The 23,984-nt window shown below is 50.0% G+C and overlaps 2 protein-coding genes across 3 annotated transcripts in view; both read right to left on the bottom strand.

Moving 5' to 3' along the window:
* The window catches only part of LOC147649114 (uncharacterized), a 28,359-nt gene extending 9,128 nt beyond the window's left edge, over window positions 1-19,231 (bottom strand). The window contains exons 1-3 of the mRNA XM_086864459.1: window positions 18,977-19,231; window positions 10,788-10,912; window positions 3,922-4,923 (exon numbers count right to left, since the gene is read on the bottom strand). Coding sequence (XP_086720585.1) covers window positions 3,954-4,923; window positions 10,788-10,912; window positions 18,977-19,231 — 1,350 coding nt within the window. The 3' untranslated portion in view covers window positions 3,922-3,953. The remainder of the gene's footprint in view (window positions 1-3,921; window positions 4,924-10,787; window positions 10,913-18,976) is intronic.
* The window catches only part of ASIC2 (acid sensing ion channel subunit 2), a 370,847-nt gene that overhangs the window by 203,066 nt on the left and 143,797 nt on the right, over window positions 1-23,984 (bottom strand). The gene's annotated exons all lie outside the window — the stretch shown is intronic.

Raw genomic sequence — 23,984 nt, 5'->3', positions numbered from 1 at the left:
GAGGAATTAGAACAGACCAACCTTTTTCTAGCACTTGCTACCCGGGTGGGTATCTTGGAACTCGACTCTCCTGAGTGGTTCCGATTTTTTCAAAAAGGATTACGAGGCCATTTGGACTGTAAGGCGGAACCTCTAATAATAGAGTGCCGCCGGAACGTAAAGGTACCGTGCAGGAGCGGCACGATCAAGGCATCTCGGTGGGCAACCTTTAAAAGGAGGTTTGCCATCAGAACGTCAAGGGCCCCTGAAGACAGTCCTTGCTGCCGAGAAGATGGTTATCCCCGCCGTATGTTCCTATACGGGCGGAGGGAATGGCAGAGGGATGCGATTGTGGGGAATCCTGACGATCCTGAACCTAGCCATGTGCTGGACCGAGAGAACGGGCCCCGAGGCGTCTCCGGGGACGACCTCCCTGGGGAAGTGTGAGCAGTGCCCAACTGTCTCGCGAACCGAGCCATGGATTGCCTGCCCTCCGGAGTTGCACGCAGGAGAATGTTGGGCAAACGGTACCCAAATGGACCTGTGTAAGCGGGAAGGAAAAATTTGGTGCTCCACCCCGGGGATAGGTACTGGAAAAAGGCAACCCCATAACACAGGGGAAAAAGAGGTCCAAGCGACCCACCTACGAAATAAGAGAGATATAGGAGGGGTTTCCCCAATCTCGGTCTGCGGGCAGTGTAATAAAACTGTCTGGATTGGAGGAAAGAAACAGTCAACGTTCATTGCGTACCACAGAGTCAACCCCTTGTGTTACAATAAAGCAAACTTAAAATATTGTGCCATGGGGGGGAAATTGTACTGGGAAGGGAAGAACCTGAAACATGAAACAAAAGTGTCATTCAGTAATGAACCGATAGTTTTAGATTTACTGAAAAATGACGATGATAGAGTGTGTCTGCAGTTTGATCAGGTGATCTGTTTTGCAAAAGACGAGGATAGTTCAGACCCCGAAAATAAAATAAAACAATTAACTCTTGAACTAAAAAGGCAGGAAATAGAAAATAAGAAAAAAAGACTCGAACAGGAGAGGTTAAACTCTCTCAGTGAACAATACGAACAACTAGAAAAACAATACGATAATTGGAAGCTACCTAGCCCTAATCAGAATCTATTCATAGATCTGATGCAGGAAATAGCTACCGAATTAGGATTGACTAACTGTTGGATATGTGGTGGCCTGAAATCAGCCGAAAGATAGCCATGGAAGGGAGAAGGATTAACCCCAGAACAATTACTTAAGTAGACAGGATTAAAATTATCCAAAACAACCCGGCGACCAGAGGGGTGGGTAATTGACAAGAGGATCATTGGAACTTTTTGTGTCAGTCGGGAAAGAAGGGAGTTCACCGAGCTAGTTGGTTACACCCCGTGTGTAAAAACTCTCTCGGTAAATTCAGATAGAAAAACAAAAATTTGGCAGCCGGAATCACCCGAGGGCTATTGGAGTCAATCTCGGGAAAATAATTGCGAATGGATAGATCTAATTGGTCTATGTTGGAACAAACAGGACGGGGCAAATCCCTTCCATGCCTTTCTTGGCCTGAGGGAATATTGGGAGGACCCGGCAAAACTTAACAGAGATTGGAAGGCACCGGATGGGATTTACTAGATATGCGGGAAAAAAGCATACAGTGAATTGCCCAGAAATTGGAAAGGATCATGCACACTCGGAATAATTCGGCCTTTCTTCTTTACACTACCTAAAGATGAAAGCAGGTCTTTAGGTGCTCCCCTCTTTGAAACCCTAGCCCGACAAAAGAGGGAATTGAAACGAGAACTACCAATAGCCGGAGGTAACCACCAGTGGAAGGGGGAGGAATGGCCCGCCGAAAGAATCATACAATATTATGGACCGGCAACATGGGCAAATGATGGCAGCTGGGGATACAAGACCCCAATCTACCTCCTTAATCGGCTCATTCGGTTACAGGCTGTGGTAGAAGTTGTTTCAAACCACACTTCAGAAGCCCTGGAACTCCTAGCAAAACAACATTCTCAGATGAGAGCTTTTGTCTACCAAAACAGACTCGCTCTCGACTATTTGCTAGCTGAGGAGGGAGGAGTGTGTGGCAGATATAACGAGTCAGAGTGTTGCATAGAGATAGATGACTTCGGAGAAACTATAAAGGGTCTAGCCGCTGAAATAAAGAAAGTAGCCCATGTACCCGTCCAGAAGTGGAATTCGATTCTCCAAGCCTCTTGGTGGGATCAAATTTTTGGGCAAGGGGCATGGTGGAAAAAGCTAGTATTCTTTATAGGATGTTCTATTGCCGGAGTCATCTTCCTACCCTGCCTGATTCCTTGTCTGATCAGACTGATACATTCTGTCGTTCAAGGAATGCAGATTGCCTCTCTCCCAATAGACCCAGAAAAGGCTCAGGGAAACACTACCCTTCTTTCAAAAATCATGAAGTTAGAGGAAGAAAAAGAGAATAGAAATGCGGTTAAGGCATTGAGGGAATTTGAAAATAAACATATGTTGTCCACAGAAAATATAGAAGAATTAGACCAAGAGGAAAACGACATTATTTAACCTGATATTCCTCTGAAAAAGTATGAAAACACGAATTTTTAATGTGTTCAAATTATTAGGTGGGGGACTGTAATAAAGAATTGGGTAAATAAAAATTCGGAATAAGAAGTTTAAATAAAGTATGTATAATTATAACTAAATGTAAGCATGGAATAAGGAATTCTCCTCCCGGTCGAGATAGAATTCCTTTTCCAAAAACCACGAATTGCAAAAGAACCCCCCCAGATAACAGGTTTCAACAGACTCATCAACTCGGAGGAAAAGACAGGACACAGGCCATCACAGGAACAAAAGAACCAGCCTAAAAGTCTACCTCCAGAGAAAGGCAACGCCCGGCCGATTTCGGCCGGAGACCATCAAGCAAGACAAAAGGGACGAACCCCAGGAAGATGGTCGTTGCCAGAATCGAACACCACACCTGCCAAACCCATACTACAGAAACTCAATCAAGAAAGACAAAGAAGAGACTACTCCTCTGAGATATCCATCGGCACCAGCCCGGATCTCTCAATCCCGCTGTGATGAAATATGTTAAAATACATACAGACTCACTTTACATTTGAGGAGACTCTGCCCGGATACTTACTGACTCAATGTTCTAGGCCAGGAAATCCATTCACCCGACAATCAGGGACATTTGGTGAATGGAAACTGGTTGGAATTCTAGCCTGGGGACATAAAATCCCTATAAAAACCCAGGCCAGAGGACCCTCAGACGTGGATTTGGGAACACCTATACCTTGCGTATAGACCCTGTCCACCCAGCGCTGCGCTGTCCATTTATTGTGGTTTTTTTTCCTCACTGTTTGTTGCTTTATTAATTTATAATAAATTAATCTTTGTTAATCTTTAATTTGCCGTTGCATTTATAACAGCTCCATCCTTTTTTTGGCAGGATCCTGGTTCAGAGGCAGCAGCACTTCATTGTCTCCAGCTCCAATCAAGAAGGAGGTGTCTTGTAAACTCCATAAATTAATTAATGAATCTCTCCAAACCTTTCCTTTCTCAGGAAGAGTAGAATGCCATCAGAAATATGGTAATGTGCCATTTGCTAATTCCCCTCCTGTTCCATCTGGGCACAGTAAGATCTTCCCTCTGATCTGTTTTCCATGTTCTTGTCAGAGTCGTTAGATCTTGAACAAGACCTGAAGTTTCTTCATCCTCATCCCCCAGTCCTCACGTAAAACAAATCAAGATAAACTCAGGGTTTTTTACCAATTAAGCCAAGGCTAGTGCAGGCTGCTCAGGCTCTATCACAGTGAGAGATCTGGAGTGAATTTTTCTTGTTACTTTTCTTTCGTGATCTTCTCTTGATCATAATAGGATTCCAAAATTAGCCTGAGAAAGGGACTAATTCAAACTTATGACTAAAGATTGGTCTTTCTTACCTCAGGGTGCATTTCTGCTACTGATAGAAATATCAGAGTATGATCTGACAAGGAAGGAGTGAAGGGGTGAAAGGTGCTGCTCTGTGACCCCTCAGTTCCTCGTTCTGCTCACAGGCAGAGACAATTGCAGTGTGGGGCAAATCCAGGTGTGTCGGTCTGGGAAGCCTGGACGGCACAAAGCCCTTTGGAAAACAATCCCTTGGTTCAGGAGAGTTGCTGCTGCTTCTCCTGTTCCTGTTCCTGTTCCTGTTCCTTCTCCTGTTCCTGTTCCTTTTCCTGTTCCTGTCCCTGCTCCTGTTCCTGCTCCTGTTCCTGTTCCTGCTCCTGTTCCTGTTTCTGTTTCTGTTCCTGTTCCTGTTCCTGTTCCTTCTCCTGTTCCTGCTCCTGTTCCTTCTCCTGTTCCTGTTCCTTTTCCTGTTCCTGTTCCTTCTCCTGTTCCTGTTCCTGCTCCTGTTCCTGTTCCTGCTCCTGTCCCTGCTCCTTCTCCTGTTCCTGTTCCTGCTCCTGTTCCTGTTCCTATCCCTGCTCCTATTCCTGTTCCTGTCCCTGCTCCTATTCCTGTTCCTGTCCCTTCTCCTGTTCCTGTTCCTGCTCCTGTTCCTGTTCCTATCCCTGCTCCTATTCCTGTTCCTGTCCCTTCTCCTGTTCCTGTTCCTTCTCCTGTTCCTGTTTCTGTTCCTGTTCCTGTTCCTTCTCCTGCTCCTGTTCCTGTTTCTGTTCCTGTTCCTGCTCCTGTTCCTTCTCCTGTTCCTGTTCCTGTTCCTGCTCCTGTTCCTGTTCCTTCTCCTGTTCCTGTTCCTGTCCCTATTCCTGCTCCTGTTCCTTCTCCTGTTCCTGCTCCTGTTCCTGCTCCTGTTCCTGTTCCTGCTCCTGCTCCTTCTCCTGTTCCTTCTCCTGTTCCTGTTCCTGTTCCTGCTCCTGTTCCTGTTCCTTCTCCTGTTCCTGTTCCTGTCCCTATTCCTGCTCCTGTTCCTTCTCCTGTTCCTTCTCCTGTTCCTTCTCCTGTTCCTGTTCCTGTTCCTGTTCCTGTTCCTGTTCCTGTTCCTGTTCCTTCTCCTGTTCCTTCTCCTGCTCCTGTTCCTGCTCCTGTTCCTGTTCCTGTTCCTGCTCCTGTTCCTGTTCCTGCTCCTGTTCCTGTTCCTGTTCCTGCTCCTGTTCCTGCTCCTGTTCCTGTTCCTGTTCCTGCTCCTGTTCCTGTTCCTGCTGCTTCTGCTGCTCCTCCCTGGAGCCATGGCAGGGCTCAGCCCACCCTCCACTGTCAGGCCAGGGGTCATTTCCCTGAATCCTCCTGTCAGTAATGAGAGCCTGACCCCCCTGGATGAACATTCCCAGCTCCTGAATCCAGGAGGCTTCTTTTTCCAGTGGCCAGGGACAGGGGCAAGGAATTCAGCTGGGAAAGCAGTGACAGCTCCCACACAGCCTCAGCACCAGCAAGGCTTCAGCTACAAAATCTGAGCTGTCAAACCCCTGAGCTGGGCTCTGTGTCTGTCACAAGGTGTGCAGGGATTTCCATGGCTCTGGCTCTGTGGTGTCCTGCAGCCCCAGCTTACTCTGGTGAATTCAGATGGGTGCATTCACAGCACTGGTTCTGCTTCCCTTTTCTAACAAGAGGGAGCAGTGGATTGAGTGCTCTTCTGAATCCCGGAGCTTCATGGCAGCAGAGACAGTGGAGACATCCTGGAATCAGAGTCCCAGGAGGGATGGGTGGGAAGGGACCTTAAAGCCACCCAGTGCCACCCCATGGCAGGGACAGCTCCCACTGTCCCAGGCTGCTCCAGCCCCAATGTCCAGCCTGGCCTTGGGCACTGCCAGGGATCCAGGGGCAGCCCCAGCTGCTCTGGGCACCCTGTGCCAGGGCCTGCCCACCCTGCCAGGGAACAATTCCTGCCCAATATCCCATCCAGCCCTGCCCTCTGGCACTGGGAGCCATTCCCTGGCTCCTGGCCCTCCAGGGACTGGAATGGTGATGTGGCTCCAAGTCACTGCATTCCCATGTGACTCTGGGGAAGTCACAGTGCTTTCCTGTTTCCTGTCTCTACAATAAAACAGGGACAATGTCACTGATCTCCTCTCAGAGCTCCTGTCACCCACAAACGCAGAGTTGCTGTCACTTACAAACCAGCGTCTGTCACCTCTGAGCACCCTGGGACTACTGAAGGTGTCCCTGCCTAAGGCAGAGGGTGGATTTGGATGGACTTTAAGATGTCTCCAAATCCACACAACTCTGTGATTCCATGAACTCAAGATGTCATACTCTCTTTATGTTAATCCTTCAGCATTTACTTCCCTATTTCTGTCTCGTTTACAATCCATTTCCAGGCTGGCTGTCAGCAGAGCTGCACAAAACAGCCTTTAATATGGGAGGGGATTGATGCTGATGGGAGCCCTGTTCCCATTTGTTAGGCTTTTATCTTCCATGGAAATAAAATTGATGTGCTCACAACTGGGGGAGTTGTTTTTCCCAAGGTTTAGTGGAGCTGAAATGATGCTTTGGCCTTGTTCTCCTCAGGGTGGATTTCAGCCAGGGTGGAGCAGCAGGGCCTGGCTGTGAGGATATGGATTTCAAATAGGAACTCCCACTGTTTAATGAACATTAAACTGGTAGTATCATGGTCCAGAGCTGCTACCGCCCTTGGAGTTTTCCAGCATGGAATTCAGGAGGCCTCTAAAGGAATTGGGAGGGGAAATTACAGAATTTGTGTATAGCTGAAAGTGCTTAAATAAAAGGAAATCAAAGCTCTCCTTGCAGGTCCCAGCATGTGACCCAAGAGCCAGGGGCTGCTGGGGCTGAGCAGGTTTGGGGACAGCCTCAACTCTGTGGGATTTCTGCCCTGACAAAAACCCCAATTAGAGCCCAAAGTGGTTTTCCCCATCAATTTCCAGAGTCAGAATCAGCTGGGAGGAAAAGCCAGATTTTTTTCTCACACAGCATTTTGAAGGAAGTGAAGTTTTGCCTCCCTTTCCCTCCCAGTCACAGGGATTTCAATTTCAATCTTCTTAATGAAGTAATTGGTCCCTTGTTCATCCATTAAACTCCCCATACCTGTGTGATCCACTGAATTTCTAAAGAGCAGGAAAGGAGGGGCATAAATAAGTAAAGCCAAATCAAGGAGGAACTTTTTGTTTTGACAGGCATCAAACCAGAACTTCTCATTTTAGTGATCCAGCCAGTCACCAGGAGCAAGAAAAATCTCTCTAAAGACACTTCTGCTGAGATCCAGGCCTTGCTCAGCTCCCTTCCCACTGCTCCTGGAGAAGGCCCATTCCCAGGAGGGAAGGGAGGCTGGGATGAGCCAGTTTAGGTTTGTCTTCCTCTCCTTGCTGTTGATTGCTTTGTCTCCATCAGATTTCCCTGAGCTGATCCACTCCTGCAGCTCCAGGCTCCTGGAATGATGCAGGGATTGCTGCAGATTCCCTCTGAGAAATGCAATATCCAGGACAGGCCAGAGCCCATTCCTGGCTGGGTTCAGGCTGTGCCAGCCCAGTAAGGACAAGTCTCTGGTCACTGGTGGGTGACAGCAGCCAGAGCTCTCTGCTTCAGGCAGGAGCTGGGGATGACAGGACATGGTCCCTTTGGAGAAGTGAGACCTTACCATGGAGGAGGTTGGAAAATACAGACACAGAATTTTGGGGGCAGGGGGGGGGGAGGGTTTTGGACTAATAATCACAGAACCATGGAATTGTTCAGGTTGGAAAAGACCTTTAAGGTCATTGACTCCAACCATGAACCAGAACCATGAGAACTGTTCATCATTAACCCACATCCCCAAGTGCCACATCCACACATTTTACATTTTGTGAGCACTTCCAGGGATGGGGACTCCACCTCTGCCCTGGGCAGCCTGGGCCAATGAAGAAATATCCACCCTGAGCCTCTCCTGGCCCAGCCTGAGGCCGTTCCCTCTCCTCCTGTCCCTGTTCCCTGGGTGCAGAGCCCGACACCCCTGGACTGACCCCAGGACTGAGGTGTCTCAGCAGAGCCTGGATTGGGGGGATCAAATCCTTGATTTTCCATGGAGGAGGCTGGAAAACACCAATACAGAGTTTGGGGGACCTGAAAATGAGACTCCCCAGAGCTGTTCAGTGGGAGCAGAGATTCCCTATTGCTTCAGATTCAAATGATGCAGGAAATTCTCTCTTTTGTTTCTCAAAGCAGTTCTATTTTTTCCCAACTTCTTTTTCAGTGTGCCTGGAAATATTTGTTTGGAAGTGTTTAAAGAAAATCTTAACAAACACAGTCTGCTTCCCACATATTTTTCAGTTTTCTTTCTCCTCTCCTTTGCTTTCAAACCCCCAATCCTCAGCACAGACATGTCTCATATTTTAAAAAAAAAAGTAGAATGGAACGTTTCCAATGACAAGGCAAGGTGGTGCCACAAGGAAGGACCTTGGATGTGAGATTGTGAGATTCTCTTTTTTCCCCCTGGCTGAGGACTCTGGTCAATTATCCTGAGCTACAGGACCTGGAGTCCTTTCTCCTGTCTCTCCACCTTCCCCCTTGGAGTTTCTCATCCCAGCAGTGCTGGCCTAAGGCCCAGCTCCTTCTCCTTTGAGGTTTGCTTTGGAAAAGAGCTCCTGGTGTGAAAGGAGCTGGAGCTGTTTGAGCAGAGCCATCCAGCCCTGCCTGGTCACAGCCAGTCCTCCCTGGAGTGGGACACCAGAGACACCACAGACCCAGCCTGGGGAGTCACAGCATCCTTAAGGTTGAAAAAGACCTCCAGGATCATCAAATCCAACTTTTCACTGAGTTCCCCCATTCCCAATAAACAACAGCACCAAGTGCCACCTCTGCCTGTTTTTGAGCGCTTCCTGGGCAGCTGTGCCAGACCCTGACAGCCCTTTCCAGGAAGGATTCTCCCAATATCCAACCTGATCCCTGAGCACAGGAGGAAGGGGAGATTAAAGGAACAAGGCTTGTTCAGATCAAGCTCTCTGAAGGAGTGGAGGTGACTCTAAAAATGTGCCCTGCTTGCCCTGAGTGACACAGTGCTGGCAGGACACTGTCACACTGCCTCAGTCCCCTTGGCTTTGCAGGAAGTTTCTGTGCTGGGCCACCTCTGACAGAGGCCAGAGGGAGGCACTGAGGGCTCCTATTCTTTCATCTACTCATAGATATTTATATTTTCCTATTTAAAAAAAACCCTCCTTAGATGATAGAATTCCAAAGAGGGAAAATCTCCCATTAATGAGCCACCAATTGAGATTTTACAAAGCACCTGACACGGCTGAAGCCATCAATTCTCTGAATTAACTGGAGTGGAGTTGTGGATGCAAGTGGGAACTCAGCCAGGAACAAATTAAAGGAATTCAGCCTTAGATTCATCAATGTCCTCATTAATATTTTGGCCTCTCTGTGGTCCAGGAGTGATGAGGGAGAGAGCAGAACTGACAGGAAGAACAAGGCTGTTGAACACTATGAGTTTTCTTGGCATGGAGATGCGAGAGGTGCCACAGCCGGGTGTTCCCCCCTCCTCTGGGAGCTTGTGCCCTGCTGTGAGCAGCTCCTACCCTGCCAGGCCTTGGAACTGGCTGGGAGAGAAAGCCCAGGGGCCATTCTGCTGAGAGCCTCAGGGGAAATGGGAAGACAGGGAATGTTTGTGCCAGACTGTGACAGGATCTTGGGCTGGGGTTTTATTTGATCCACAGTGGGAACAGGGGACAGAGGTAAAATAGTGACAGAGACAGAATTAGGGAATCCCAGGATGTTTTGGTTTGGAATGGACCTTAAATCCCACCCATTCCCACCCCTGCCATGGCAGGGACACCTCCCACTGTCCCAGGCTGCTCCAGCCCCAATGTCCAGCCTGGCCTTGGGCACTGCCAGGGATCCAGGGGCAGCCCCAGCTGCTCTGGGCACCCTGTGCCAGGGCCTGCCCACCCTGCCAGGGAACAATTCCTGCCCAATATCCCATCCAGCCCTGCCCTCTGCCACTGGCAGCCATTCCCTGGCTCCTGTCCCTCCATCCCTTGTCCCCAGTCCCTCTCCAGCTCTCCTGGAGCCCCTTTAGGCTCTGGCAGGGCCTCTGAGCTCTCCCTGGAGCCTTCTCCAGGTTCATGTTCCAGATGTTCTGCAAGCTCCAGAACAGACTGGGAAGAGAAAAGAGACCCCCTTCCAAGCTGGAAGCTTTGCTGTTTACAGCCCAGGCAAATTCATCATCCCAGAGCAGAATTGTTTGACTTCATTTGTGAAATGCAGCTTTGGCCTACTGGACTGAAATGTTTCAGTTCAATTTTTCATGGTGACAAATGACCCTCCTTCACTGTTGCTTACATTTAATTTACTGCAGGCCTACGGGTGCCCAGCTAAGTTTGAACAACTCCCCTGGGACAGGGGAAGGTGTCCCTGCCCGTGGCAGGGCTGGCACTGGAGGAGCTTTAAGGTCTCTCCCAACCCAGAGCAGTCTGTGATTCTCTGATTCTGTGATCACTGTTAAAATGTGTGATATATTTGATGTGTTTATTCATCTACTTAGGGAAAAATGTCAATTCACTCATGACAAAATCAGGTTCAAGGAGTGTCCTCAGAGCTGGTTCTAGTGGGATCCTTCACTCATCAGTGAGGTGGTCCAGAACTGGCAATGTTCCCTTCTGAGCTCATTACTTGCAGTGTCTGGAACAGACAGGCAGCTCCAAAGCCTGATTTGCTTCCCACATTTCAGTCCTGATCCCAGGAGAAGGACAAAGTCGTGCCTGTTTCCTTCAGCTTTCAAACAAATCCAGACAATCAGTGGTGGCTGAATCGCCCACTCTGTCACCTCCTCTTGCATTCAGTGCCACCCTCCCTCGGTACTGTCACAAACCCCTGCGGGTCCCAGGGAAGAGAGAATTCCCTCTTTTCCACTCACACAAACCCTCCCAGCCCTCACCAGATAATTTTCAGACAATTCTCAGACAATTCTCCACCCGCAGGGCTCAAGCCCAGCTGTGCTTGGGGCTGAGCCTCCCGTGGCTCCTCGGCTTCACTCTCCAGGCTTATGCAGGGAATGCTGACCTTGGCATGGACAGACACCAGTGTGGGGATAAATCCCAGCCCTCCGTGCCCTGGCTGTGCTCAGGGGAAGGGGCTCAGCTGTTCCAGGAGGTTTGAATGCCTGGGGTGGCTCGAGGCCTCATATCCACCCCTGGAAGAGCAGGGTGCCAGTCCTTGCCTGTGGATTCAGAACTTCCCAGGAGCTCCAGGCTCTGGGGCACTTCAGGGCCTGCAGTCTCCAATCAATGCCCCCTGCACAGAGATCCCACTCCTCTCATTCCCAGACCATTTTCCAGGCTCTCACCGCACTCTCTGCTTAGGTATGATTTTTTCCCCCAGTTCCCATCAATCCTCAGGAGCTCTTCCAGGTCCCAGAGCTGCTGGCAGGGCTCCCACCCCGGAGATAAGGTATGTTCATGTCAGGAATGATGGATAATGTTGGCTCTCCTGCTCTGGGATCCACCTTTATTTGCCTGTTCCCTGCTCCACAGAATTATCCCTCTAAGGAGCGCTTGGTGCGTGCTTGAGTGACAGTGGTGACAGTGACAGTGACAGTGGCAGTGACAGTGGCAGTGACAGTGACAGTGACAGTGACAGTGACAGACACTGGAATTGACCCTGCAGCCCTGGCAGGGCTGGCAGCAGGCGCTGTCCTGCAATGGGCCCTGTCCTGCCCTGTCATTCTCTCCTGTCCTGTCCTGTCCTGTCCTGTCCTGTCCTCTCCTGTCCTGCCCTGTCCTGTCCTGTCCTGTCCTGTCCTGTCCTGTCCTGTCCTGTCCTGTCCTGTCCTGTCCTGTCCTCTCCTGTCCTCTCCTGTCCTGTCCCGCCCTCTCCTGTCCTGTTCTGTCCTGTCCTGTCCTGTCCTGTCCTGCCCTCTCCTGTCATTCTCTCCTGTCCTGTCCTGTCCTGTCCTGTCCTCTCCTGTCCTGTCCTGTCCTGTCCTGTCCTGTCCTGTCCTCTCCTGTCCTGTCCTGTCGTTCTCTCCTGTCCTGTCCTGTCCTGTCCTGTCCTGTCCTGTCCTGTCCTGTCCTGCCCTGTCCTGTCCTGTCCTGCCCTGTCCTGTCCTGTCCTGTCCTGTCCTGTCCTGTCCTGTCCTCTCCTGTCCTGTCCTGTCCTGCCCTTCCCCAGCCTCAGCTGAGCTCCCAACAGGAGCAGCAGAGGGATCTCACCGAGCTCAGCTCCTTCCCAGCTGGGCATCACAAATTGCAGGAGGAGAGAGCTGGGAAAGCTGTTCCTGGGCTCTAAAGGGCAATTATGGATCCTGAGGAGCAAAAACACACTCAGAGAATTCAGAGGAAGATGAGATAAGTACCAGGATATAGGGACTAAATGATGCCTGGGAGTTGTTGTGGTTGGGTTTAAGAACCAAGCCTAAACACACAGAATCTGGCCTGCTCCACAATCAGGACAACTCTGGAAAATCCCAAGGGCTCAGGTGATTTTTAAAAACACATTTTAGGCTCCAGTCTGATTCCTGGCCCTTTGGAGGGTTTATATTTCCTGTTGTCTCCACCGGCATTTGGAAATGTGGGGAAAGGGAGAGTCTCTCGGAATCCTGGAATTAAAAGATATGGAATGGAAAACCAACAAAGCACGCACCCTTTCCATGTTAAAAGATTGATAACAATACTAAAATTGTAACTTGTAACTGTGAAGGACTGATCAAAAGTTTTTCCATGAATTTTAAGCTCAGGGAAGCCTCATAAAAGAAGGGTGTAAATAACACCTTTTGTCTGGAGAAAATAAATCTGAAAAATGTGTCCATTGATTCCTTCCCTCCAGGAATCAAGGACTAAAACTGCGACAGCTTTACCTGAGCCTTGCAAGTTTGGGGATTCTTGTGAGGTGTTTTACCTGTCCAGAGTCCAAGCAGCCTCAAGGTGAGTCCTGCTGCCAGAGAGGAAATGTGACAACAAAATGCACAAAAATAACAAAAATTGTTACAATTTTCCAGGAATTTTGTTGAGAAAAAGGAGAGAGAAGAGAGAGAATTAGGGATCAAAAGCCAAATTTCATTAGAAAAGTTATTAATTGTCCAGACATAGTCTTGATTTGGATGTCAATCATCCAAGCCTGGAAATATGGTCCTGTAGCATTTTATTTAATATTTAAATCAACTTAATTGGAATTAATTTTCACATAGAGACAGGCACTGAGTGTCTCTGGTGGAGATGGATTTTTCATTCCCTTCTTTCTCCTTTCCTTTTCTTTTGTGGGAGAATGAAATCAGTGCCTCAAAGCTACAGGAATGTCAAGGGCCATGAAAAACCTTTATTTAAGCTGTGCCTGCTCCCGCAGGGAATGTGTCTAATCCTGGCTCTGTGACCTCCCTGAGCAGGTTCCGAAGGAAGCAGCGCCAGCTCTATCTCCCAAATTCTTGTTTCATAATAACTCCCACAAAGGATCAAAGGGAGGCAACCCCAGGCAGACAGAAAAGCCACCAGCCAGAGGAGGATTGTCACTGTGCAGTTCTGGCCTGCTCCAAAGCACTGAACAAATTCTCTCTTTGTTTTTTTTTTCCACCAGGCACCTTTGGTGATTTGATGTTGAAGCAGCCCCAGGGAGCAGAGCTCTCCTCCCCTGCAGCAATGAGGGAAGGTTTGCAGCGGGTTTTGCTGGAGTGAGACCTCTCTGTGAGAGATAAAGCAATCACTGACTTTATTTACCTGGGAATAGAGGGCTCAGGCTAAGAGCAGTCAGCTGCCCAGCAGAGTGGGCATTTTCCTGGAGAAAATTCCCAGAGGTTCTGGATTCTATACTTGTGGAGGGCTCTGAGCCTGCAGGGGAGGGGGCTCATGGCCCCACTGGTTGTGAGATGAGGAATTGTTTGCCCTCAGTGGGTTCCTACAATGCTCATTCTTCAGATCACTGGCCCATGGAACCCACAATGCCCATTCCATAGGAAAAGAACTGGAAATCAAAACCCAGCCCAGCTGTGTCCAGTTTAACCAGTTCACCGGGGGGCCAGGTGTGACTTTGGGGTCACCAACCATCAGGGACCACAAAGAGACCCTAGGACTGCAGAGCACCTGCGCAGACGGAAAATATGGAAATGATTTCGGGGAAATGATTATCATATGGATGTTTATTCCAGGAAAATCAATGGAAATGTATGTAAAATATAATATAAACCAGAAGCTTTCTCTGAACTGAACAGTCAGGATATTTTGGAGAAGATATCCCCTTGTGCACCAGGCTGAATGAAGGATTTCTGGTTTTTAATGCTGCATTGGTATGAAGGAGTTTTATTTTTATGGTTTTTTGGTAACACCACCCATCAGTCTGGGATCACAGAATATCCTGAGCTGGAAAGGACCCACAGAGATCATCCCAGCCCCTGGACCTGCCCAGACACCCCCAACAATCCCAGCCTGGGCATCCCTGGAGCTCTGTCCAAGCTCTCCTGGAGCTCTGGCAGCCTCGGGGCCGGGACCATTCCCTGGGGAGCCTGGGCAGTGCCAGCACCTCTGGGGGAAGAACCTTGCCCTGATCTCCATCCCAAACCCTCCCCAGCCCAGCTCCAGCTGTTCCCTGTATGACAGAGTCCAGCTTCCCAAGGCAATTTCCCGAATTTCCCATGAACAGGTGCTTTCTCTCCTCCAGAGGAGGCTTTCAGGGAGGATGAGGAGGGTGTGAGGGAGTGAAAGGCTCTGTCAGTGCCACTGAAACCCCTGTGCTGGGAGAGAAGAGCACAGCACCTTCCCGGCATCCTGCAGGAGCCCAGCTGGCACTGCCTGGGGCTGCGTGGAGGAGCAGGGATGGGGAAGATGATCCCTGGCCTTCCTCCAGCTGGGCAGGGACCAGCACATCCCTGCTGGTGGGGCCAGCCAAGGCTGCTCCAGCTCCACAGGCTGGGAAGGATCCAGCAGGAGCCAGGATGAGCTGCAGGCCTGCAGCAGCTCAGTCACCAGATGGCCCCGAGGCCCCACGGGGATGGGACAAATTCCCAACTTCACAAAAGGATTTGTAGCAGAGTGGCCCTGGGATGTGCTGGGGATGTGACACGGGGTGTGACAGGGGATTTGTGTGGATGTGGTGCTGGATGTGCTGTGGCTGTAACCCTGGGTGTGACAGGACATGCTGTGGATGTGGCACAAGGAGTTCTCGCTGCCCTGGACACCAGCACTGGGAATGTGTCCAGCGGGAAGAACTTGAATCCTCTCGCTTCAGGTTCCTCTCTGCTCTTTGAGTATTTCACAATCAAACACTTCATTTTTAAATCCACTCCTTTTCCTTTCTTCATTTGCTTTCCTTTGAACTGTCCCTGCTCCCACCTCATCTGTTTCTACCTTCTCTTCCTTTTTTGAGGGGAAAAGGAACGAGTGAAAGGAGCTGGGGCTGATTGATGCTCCCCCACCTTTCCACAATGAACCAGAGGGAGAATTTGCTTTTCCTCTTGTCTCAGATCACTTATATTTTCTTTTTTCTTTTCTGGATCTATTCCCAGTGGGATTAACCCCTTGTCCTGTCCCTCCAACGCTGGTCCCCAGTCCCTCTCGACCTCTCCTGGAGCCCCTTTAGGCTCTGGAAGGGCTCTGGGCTCAACCTGGATTTTCTCCTCTCCAGGTGAACACTCCCAGCTCTCCCAGCCTGGCTTTGTAGGAGAATTGACAGAGCAGATGTTTGATTTTCCAAGAGAGTTGAAACTGAGGGAAAACCTCCTGTTTACACTGAGACAACCTCTGGAGCTGGGAATTCCTAGAGTGCATCCAACTGTGACACCTTTGGTGAACGTGGCACAGGAGCAATCCCTGCCCTGACCTTCCCTGGCCAGCACCACCTCTTATTTCTACTATCCTTGGCTATTATTCCAATATTTCAGAGGCTGGGGGGTGGGTGGGGTGGATGGATGGGGGTTTAGACTGAATTTTCCTTCCGTTTTGGAGTGAATTCCCTTTCCAATCCCCTCCTACCATCTAGTGGGAGATTTGGGTAAAACACATCAGCTTGAGTTTATTGCTGAGAAAAATACCAGGTGGTGCTGTCTCACCTGAGAGCAACATTTCTGTGTCTCTCATTAAACACAGGTGAGGAAAAGGTCATGAGAAAGTACCTTCACATTGTGGAAACAGAAAATTATCTTCGGCTGAGGGGCTGGGATGGAAACTGAGCGGAAAAGGAAAATGTCCAGGGTTTATTGTGGATTTGGAGGGAGAAAAGCAAGAAGCTTGTGAAAGAAAATAAAGATTGGAAGTAAAATATAAGGGTGAAAAAAGTTTTGAAAGTGAGTGGGTGAATTTGTGGGTCTACAAGGGTGCTGGAGAGGGAATTTGGACAGAGGTCTGGAGGGACAGAACAAGGGGGAATGACCCTAAACTCAAGGAGGGCAGGGCTGGATGGGATCTTGGGCAGGAATTGTTCCCTGGCAGGGTGGGCAGGCCCTGGCACAGGGTGCCCAGAGCAGCTGGGGCTGCCCCTGGATCCCTGGCAGTGCCCAAGGCCAGGCTGGACATTGGGGCTGGAGCAGCCTGGGACAGTGGGAGGTGTCCCTGCCATGGCAGGGGTGGCTCTGGGTGGGCTTTAAGGTCCCTTCCCACCCAAACCATGATTTTGTGACTGATTTAATCTGGAAATCCTGTGAGAAACTCCAATTCCAAAGCAGTTTTAGCCCTAAACTGAGCCCCACTTCACTCCCTGAGCCGTCTGGAACTTTAGTGCTCAGACTGTAAATGCCCCATGAGGGAGGATCTGGATCCAGAAAACTTCACCAGGTCAGTGAATCATGTGATCCCAGAATCCTGGAACGCTTTGGGTTGGAAGGAACCTGAAAATCATCCAGTTCCAACCCCCACCACAGGCAGGGAACCTTCCACTTTCCCAGGCAGATGGAGGAGAACAAAAATAGTCTGGACTGGGCACAGCGCTGGGAGCTGAGGCAGAAGCCACCCCCCTGCCCCAATATCAGCTCCCACAGAGACCCATCCAAGGCCAGAACATGGAACTTCCAGCTGCTGCTTTTACCTCCCAGTCCCATTCTCCCTTTGATTTTCTGCTCTTTGAATGGCTTGCAAACCCATCAAATCCAGAATTTCCATGGCTGCATCCCAAATCCTGGCTCTGGACAGGACAACCAGGTAGCCAGAGCCTTTCCAATTCCTTTTGTGAGCTTGTGCTGTGAGTGATGCTGTCCATGGAGAGCTGCACAGCTGGGAACACTTCGGGGGAGAAAACAGGAGATCCCATGGGAATCTGCTGACAAGTTTACATGGCAAAACACAGATCTTGTCAAAACAGGCATTCCTTTAAGGGGACTCCAAACTGAAGCTTCTAAATCAACATTTTGAAATTTCAATCTGTCAAAAGCTGACATTGCTTCAAAAGTAGGTTTGTGTTTTGCTCAAAACAGACAGGGATTTTCAGGTTGCTGTTTCCAAATCAACACTTTCCTCAGTGCCATTGCAACACTGTGTTTTGGGGGCTGATCCAGCTCACAGCCAGAAATGAAAGCTAAAATAATGGAATTCTCAGTCAGAGGCCCTGGGCAGCCTCTTTCAGTGCCTCACAACTCTTTCTGTGGAGAAACTTTCCCTAAATCCAACCTGAGCCTCTCCTGGCACAGCTTGAGGCCATCTCCTCTCATCCTGTCCCTTCTTCCCTGGGAGCAGCCCCCACCTGTGACTTTACTCCTATTTTATCCTGTTTAAAGGATATCCTATTTTATCCTATTTTATTCTTTATAAAGGATATCACAGAATCCTTTCTGTGATTCAAAAATCAATTTTGAACAGAACTTCCAACCTTCACTCACACACACACTTTTAAGTTTTACTTTGAATTTCCTGACTTGAATTGTAATTAAGTGAGTAATTGCTTATTTGGGTAGCAGCTCAGGAGCGCCAATCTCCAGATCCATCAGAGTTATTGTTCACTGATGCAGGATGTGACAGAGTTAATGGAAGTCTCTGCACAGGAGATACAGTGACATATTCAAAGGTCTGCTTAGCATCTCTATTTCTATGTGCAGCACTAAAAATGCAGCTGAGTTTTGGGGTGAGTAAGCCTAGGATGAGTCAGCCCTGACTCACCTCACCTGCACCTCACTGCTGCCCTTTACACCTTGGGCAGGAGGTGGGGTGTTGGTTTGGGTTTTTGTTTTGTTTCTTCACCAGAAAAATTCAATGTATTGAAAGCAAAGCTGTTCTTGCTCCTTGGATCCTGAGGGGGTTTCACATCTACAGAAGGAAACAGAGAGTGGATGAATCAGCACCCACAGGCCACACTTCTGCTCAGGCAATTTCCCTGCTGTGTTCCTGGCATTGTCCTTGGCCCCAGTTATTGATGGGCAGGAGCCAGCAGGGCAGGAGTGTGGGGCATTGGGCAGACAAGTGACACAAACCCAGGCACTGAGCCAGGGATAATTGGGGTTTGTGCAGTGTTCACATGAAAAATGTTCACGTATTTTAAAATTCTATGGCAAACAGACACTTAGAAAATTAATCACATCTCCATTTCATGTCAGAAAGCAGCTGAGGAGGGAGAACATTTACCCAGCTTTAGTGTAACACAGGTAACAGAACAGTGCATGGGCACAGGCACAGCTGACAGTGCTGAAGATTTGGGTACAGGAACCTCTGCATGGCTCCTGGATCCCCTGGATCCCTGGCAGTGTCCCAGGCCAGGCTGGACAGGGCTTGGAGCAGCCTGGGACAGTGGAAGCTGTCCCTGCCATGGCAGGGGCGGGACTGGAGGGGCTTTTAAGGTCCCTCCAAGCCAAACCATTCCCTGATTCCATGATTTCTGAGAGACAGCTCCCAATGATCATAAAGGGTTCATTTGCATCTCCATGTTCACTCTGGACAATGCTGACTTTGAACTCCAAGCTCACAAAACTGATATTTTCCATTTCTCCTCCCAAACCAAGTTTATGACAGAACAGCCTCTCTGCATTGTGTGAAAAGATCAGATTTACAGTGTGGAATATTCTGCTGGAAAACTGCCAGGCCCGGTTTCCACTCCTGCCTGATCCTCTGGTTCTGTTATCAGCCAGAGAGAGCTGGGATTGGAGCTTTCTCCCCCAGTGTGCTGAGCTGGGGGAGCTCAGCCTCTGCTCTGGCACAGGGTATGAGCACAGAGCTCTTCCCACACCTGCAGCACGTCCAAGGGCTCCACCCCCTGCTCCAGCACTGATTCCTGCAGCTGCAGGAATTCAGTCAGCCTCAGCCTCCCTCCTGTGGCCACCTGCACCTGGAAGTGGCCAATTGGCCGCACAGGTGGTACAGAGGAGAGAGCACAGTGGAAAGTGGGGAAAAAGATAAATATCCTTAAAATGCAGGCCTGGTAGTGCCTCTCCTGCTGCTGCTGCTGAGCAGCACGGGGGTTGTGGCAGTTGGGTACTGCCATCCAGCTCCTGGCTCTGTGGAATCACAGCATCATTTAGGTTGGAAAAGACCTCCAGGATTATCAAGTCCAACCTCTGACTCAATCCCACTGTTCCCACAAAGCCTGTCACAAGGTCCCACATCTGCTTGTTTTGTGACTGCTTCCAGGGGAGAAAACTTCCAGTTCCAGCCAGTTCCCTGCAGCCTCCTGTGATTAGTGCTGGATGTTAATCAACTCTGCAAATTCTGTGCAACAGGAGAGAGAGGTTTGTGCTGGCATTAAACCTGGAGCTCACAAACTCAGCTGGGAGGGTCTTCTTTCAGTCCAGGGAACAATTTAGCCCAGGCTGGAAGGAAAGAATCAAGTCCTGAATTGCTCCTCAGTGTTCCCAGGAACTGAGTGTGGAGTTCATTAATGGATCATTGCTTGTGTGTTTAGCAATCGAACAGAACAAAGGTATCTGAGTGTGTTTTCCATTCCTCTCTTTATCCATCCATCCATCCATCCATCCATCCATCCACTGAAGGAACATCTCCAAGCTGGGAATATCCATGGGGATGCTTTAAAGCTGTCTTGCTCTGCAAGCAACAGCCCCTTCCTTGCTTTTTTGTGGCATTTTAATAAGGAACTTCAGGAGTGAGACCTCATGGATTTGGAGGAATGACTCTCCTGGTGCAGCCAAGCATAAACCTGGCCTTTTATCTGGCTCTACTCCTTTTTCCCAGCTGCTTTCCAGGTTTGAGGACCATTCTTGGGACTGTCTGGTCAAGTGCCCTCTGCAGAGATTCACCTGGGAATTCCCATGGCTGGAGTTATCTGGGGGAGTGGCTGGAGCTGTTCCAGGGGGTTTGGGTATCAGGGAAAGGTTCTTCCCCCAGAGGTGCTGGCACTGCCCAGGCTCCCCAGGGAATGGTCCCGGCCCCGAGGCTGCCAGAGCTCCAGGAGAGCTTGGACAGCGCTCCAGGGATGGACAGGGTGGGGTTGCTGGGGGGGTCTGGGCAGGGCCAGGAGTTGGGATGATCTCTGTGGGTCCTTTCCATGATATTCCAGGATTCCATGACCTGTCTCTCTGTGTCTGACCCCTCTCCTAGGCAGTTCAGCGCTGTCACCGTGGTGCATTGGTGGCACTGGCTCCCATTCCCCTCTGGCTGCCGCTGGGCACGGCTGGGATGTCCCAGTGGGAGCTGGTCCCTGCCAGCTCCATTTAGATCAGTTCCCATTAACCCTGCCTGGGGCTCGGAGCCTCCTGCCAGCGAGACAGGAGCTGCTCCAGTGGGGAATTCTCTGATTAACCCCAAAGCCTCTCTCAAACCCAGCACTGAGCTCTCACCCAGCACCTGCGGCCCCATTCCCTGCTCCTCGCAGCGTGGGGAAAGGGAATGAGGGCTCAGGGCTAGAAGGGACTCTGCTGGCAGCAGAAGAGGCCCAGGTTTGCATCAGATGTTCTGGGGTGGTGCTTCCAAGGGAATGCTGAGGGCTAGAACACTCCAGGGAAGCTGCAGGGGCAGGACAGGGAATGCTGAGGGGTGGAAATCCGCAAGGAGAGGCTGCAGGGGTAGGACAGGGAGCACTGCACACCAACACTCCCCAGTTCAGTTATTGCAGGGACCAGGGTGTGCCCAGTTACCCACGGCACTGACCCCCAGTTTGCCCCAGCACCTGCAGCTCCTTTGCCTTGAAACTTCAAAGAACTGCCCTAAACTCCAGCTGTTCCATTTCCAGGCAGGTTCCTTCCATCTGCTTTCCCTCTGTCCCTGCAGCAGCTGCACAGATCCCGTCCTGCAGCTCCTCTTCAACCCTAGAGGGTGCAATTCGCTCAGAGAGCCTCAGCAGAACTCCGAAATTGCAATTCCAAGGATTCCTGGCAAGGCAGGGAGGTGGGATGATGGCGAGAACACCTCAGCCAACGCACTCCAGGTTCAAGAGCTCCGCTGTTCCCTGGGTGCCTTCCCTGGCCGCCCCTGCTGGCAGCGTGGGATGTGGAATTGCAGAGCAGGGAGAGCTGCTGGTGTCATCCTGCTGCAGTGAGAACCTGCTCCTGAGCCCGGGGATGTGCAGCTCAGCCCCTGCCTTCTCCCTGATTCACCATGGGATGCAATTCTCCATCCCAGCCAAGCTCTGAGCTTAGGGAATGACCCAACCCTTAGGCTCCCAAAGATATTCCTTTGAATATCATTGAATATTCAATTCAATAAGAACTCATGATGAGTTTCTGTTGTACCAGTGGGAACATTTTAAAAAATCAGTCCAGCCCATCAGAGCAAATGCTCGAAGCACAACGAAGAGTCCTGAGAGTGAGGGCATTGGAAGCAGCCAAAACTCCCTGCCCAAGGAGCTTTCCATCCTCCCCAGCATCTCCCTCATGTTTATTGTGCTTCTTTTGTGACTATAAAACACTGAGAGATGGCAATGAAGGAAATCCTTCCCCCTTCTGGTGGAGACAGGGCTGGAAAGTCAGTCCCTGCTCCAGCTCCTCCCGTTTGGATTCCTCAGGGATTTGTCCTCAGCAGATCAGGAGGGAGCTGCTGCTAAAACCACCCACTGCCTGAGAATGCAATCAACCACTCAGTCTCAATTTTAAGATCTTTTAAAAGACTAAATACCAATTAATATCCTTAACTGCTGCCATAAATCTGAACTGGGAGGAAACCAAATGGGATTAAAGGACCTCTGGAGATCCCTTGCAGACCTGGTTTTAAATTGATGGCAGCAGGCACCTGACGGTCTGAATTAAATCCAGGAATATGAACCTGCTCTGGGCCTACCAGAGGAAGAAGCTGATGCAGGTTTGGGAAGTATCATCGTTTTTAGGTATCTCTGGAATAAGGAAGCCCCATAGCAACACAGCCAGGCCAGGCCCACAGTCCATGGATTTCACCCCAACCAAAGCCTTTGCCAAAGAGAAGATGAGGCCCCACCTCACATCCTGGGGTCAGGGTTGAGAGGGCTGAAGAAGGACCTGGAGGGGCTGGAGCGTGTCCAGGGCAGGGAATGGAGCTGGGAAGGGGCTGGAGCCCCAGGAGGGGCTGAGGGAGCTGGGAAAGGGGCTCAGCCTGGAGCAGAGGAGGCTCAGGGGGCCCTTGTGGCTCTGCACAAGTCCCTGGCAGGAGGGGACAGCCGGGGGGGTCGGGCTCTGCTGCCAGGGAACAGGGACAGGAGGAGAGGGAACGGCCTCAGGCTGGGCCAGGGGAGGGTCAGGGTGGAGGAATTTCCCCATGGAAAGGGAGCTCAGGCCTTGGAACTGCCCAGGACAGGGTGGAGTCCCCGTCCCTGGAGGTGTTCAAAAAACTTCATGCTATGGTTTAGTGGAAATGGAGGGATTTGGTCAAAGGTTGACCTCTGATATCCTTGGAGGTCTTTTCCAACCTCTGTGATTCCATGGAAGGAAAAGCATGAGCTGAATGCAGAGTCCTTCTCCAGCAGCTCTTGCCCCAGTACAGCACCAGCCTCTCCAACCCCCTCAGGAGCACTGGGCAGGCTCTCACACACCAAATTGCCCCATAAGAGACCTCTGTAAATAATTGACTAATAAACAAATTAATAGTTAATTACAATAGCCATTTAAAATCACTTTTCCTCAGATGAGACATGACAACTTCTATTGATGGGCATCCATCATTTTAAATGCTTATTAAAAACCCATTTTGAGCTACTTGTAAAATGGAGTGCATGAAATAAGGTTTATGCTCTCCTATAAACATTTTGCCTTTTTTAGTCATCCAGACACTGAAATTCCTGCTGGATCCAAGTCACTAAAATCAATAGGAAAATAAAATCCAGCTCTGCAGTATTATTAACATAATTGCTCTACTATGCAAACAATAGACTGTCTTAACTTGTGCAAAAATAGATGGAAACAAGGCCCAGGAGCAGTTTCCAGAGGCTCTGGGTGTCTCCAGAGCAAAGTGAGTTCCCAGCTCCTGACAGCCCCAAGCTGCACCCGGAGCAGCTGCTGTGTCTGCAAAAGGCACCAGGGCAAAGCAATTTGCTGTGCTAATGAGGAGAAAACTCGTCAGGATCATCCCAGGGACCAGAGCATGGAAAGGTCTCACTGGTGTCCAAAGTGAATCCTACTGCAATTGCAGATTGTCCAGGGGAGCAGGGGCAGGAAAAGGGAATTTCTCCTTTGAAGAACACAAAAAGCCCAGAGAAGCTCTTGCTGCCACATCCCTGGCAGTGTCCAAGGCCAGGTTGGATGCAGCTTGGAGTAACCTGGGCTAGTGGAAAGTGTCCCTGGCCATGGCAGGGGGTGGGACAGGATGGTCTCTAAGGTCCCTTCCCACCCAAACTATTTTGGGATTCTACAATTCCATAAAAATCTCTTTTGATTTGTTAGGTCTTGATATACACCAGGAATTGCATCTAAGAAGACCCAGGAAGGATTTATGCAAGGAAGTGCTGGAAACTGAATTTTCCACACAAACCAGATTGATTCCCATGAACTCCAGGATCCAGGGGCTGGGAGTCAGGGAAGCAGTGCCTAAGGCTGGACTATTTCTGGCTGATCTGGCACTTCTGTAGCTGTAACCAGCAATCCAGGGCACTAATCCCTGCCCAGGGGTGTTGTTCCTCTGCCACAGCTTCTCCTGGTGTCACAAATCTCCATCCTGAGGTGTTGGAAGACTCTGGCCTGTGACTTGAGGTTGGGTTAAAGTATAACCTAGTAATTTCCTTAACTGCTGTCACTGCCAGGTGTTCCCAGGCATTTCCAGGTGTCCCCACTCACTTCCAGGTGTTCCCATCCTCCTGCCACTGCAGGTGTTTCCCATCCTGT

Source organism: Cyanistes caeruleus, chromosome 27, assembly GCF_971803275.1.
Source record: "Cyanistes caeruleus chromosome 27, bCyaCae1.hap1.1, whole genome shotgun sequence".
In the NCBI taxonomy this organism is placed as follows: domain Eukaryota; kingdom Metazoa; phylum Chordata; class Aves; order Passeriformes; family Paridae; genus Cyanistes; species Cyanistes caeruleus.
Note: the sequence above shows the minus strand (reverse complement) of the source record. Positions and strands in the feature narration are given on the sequence as shown.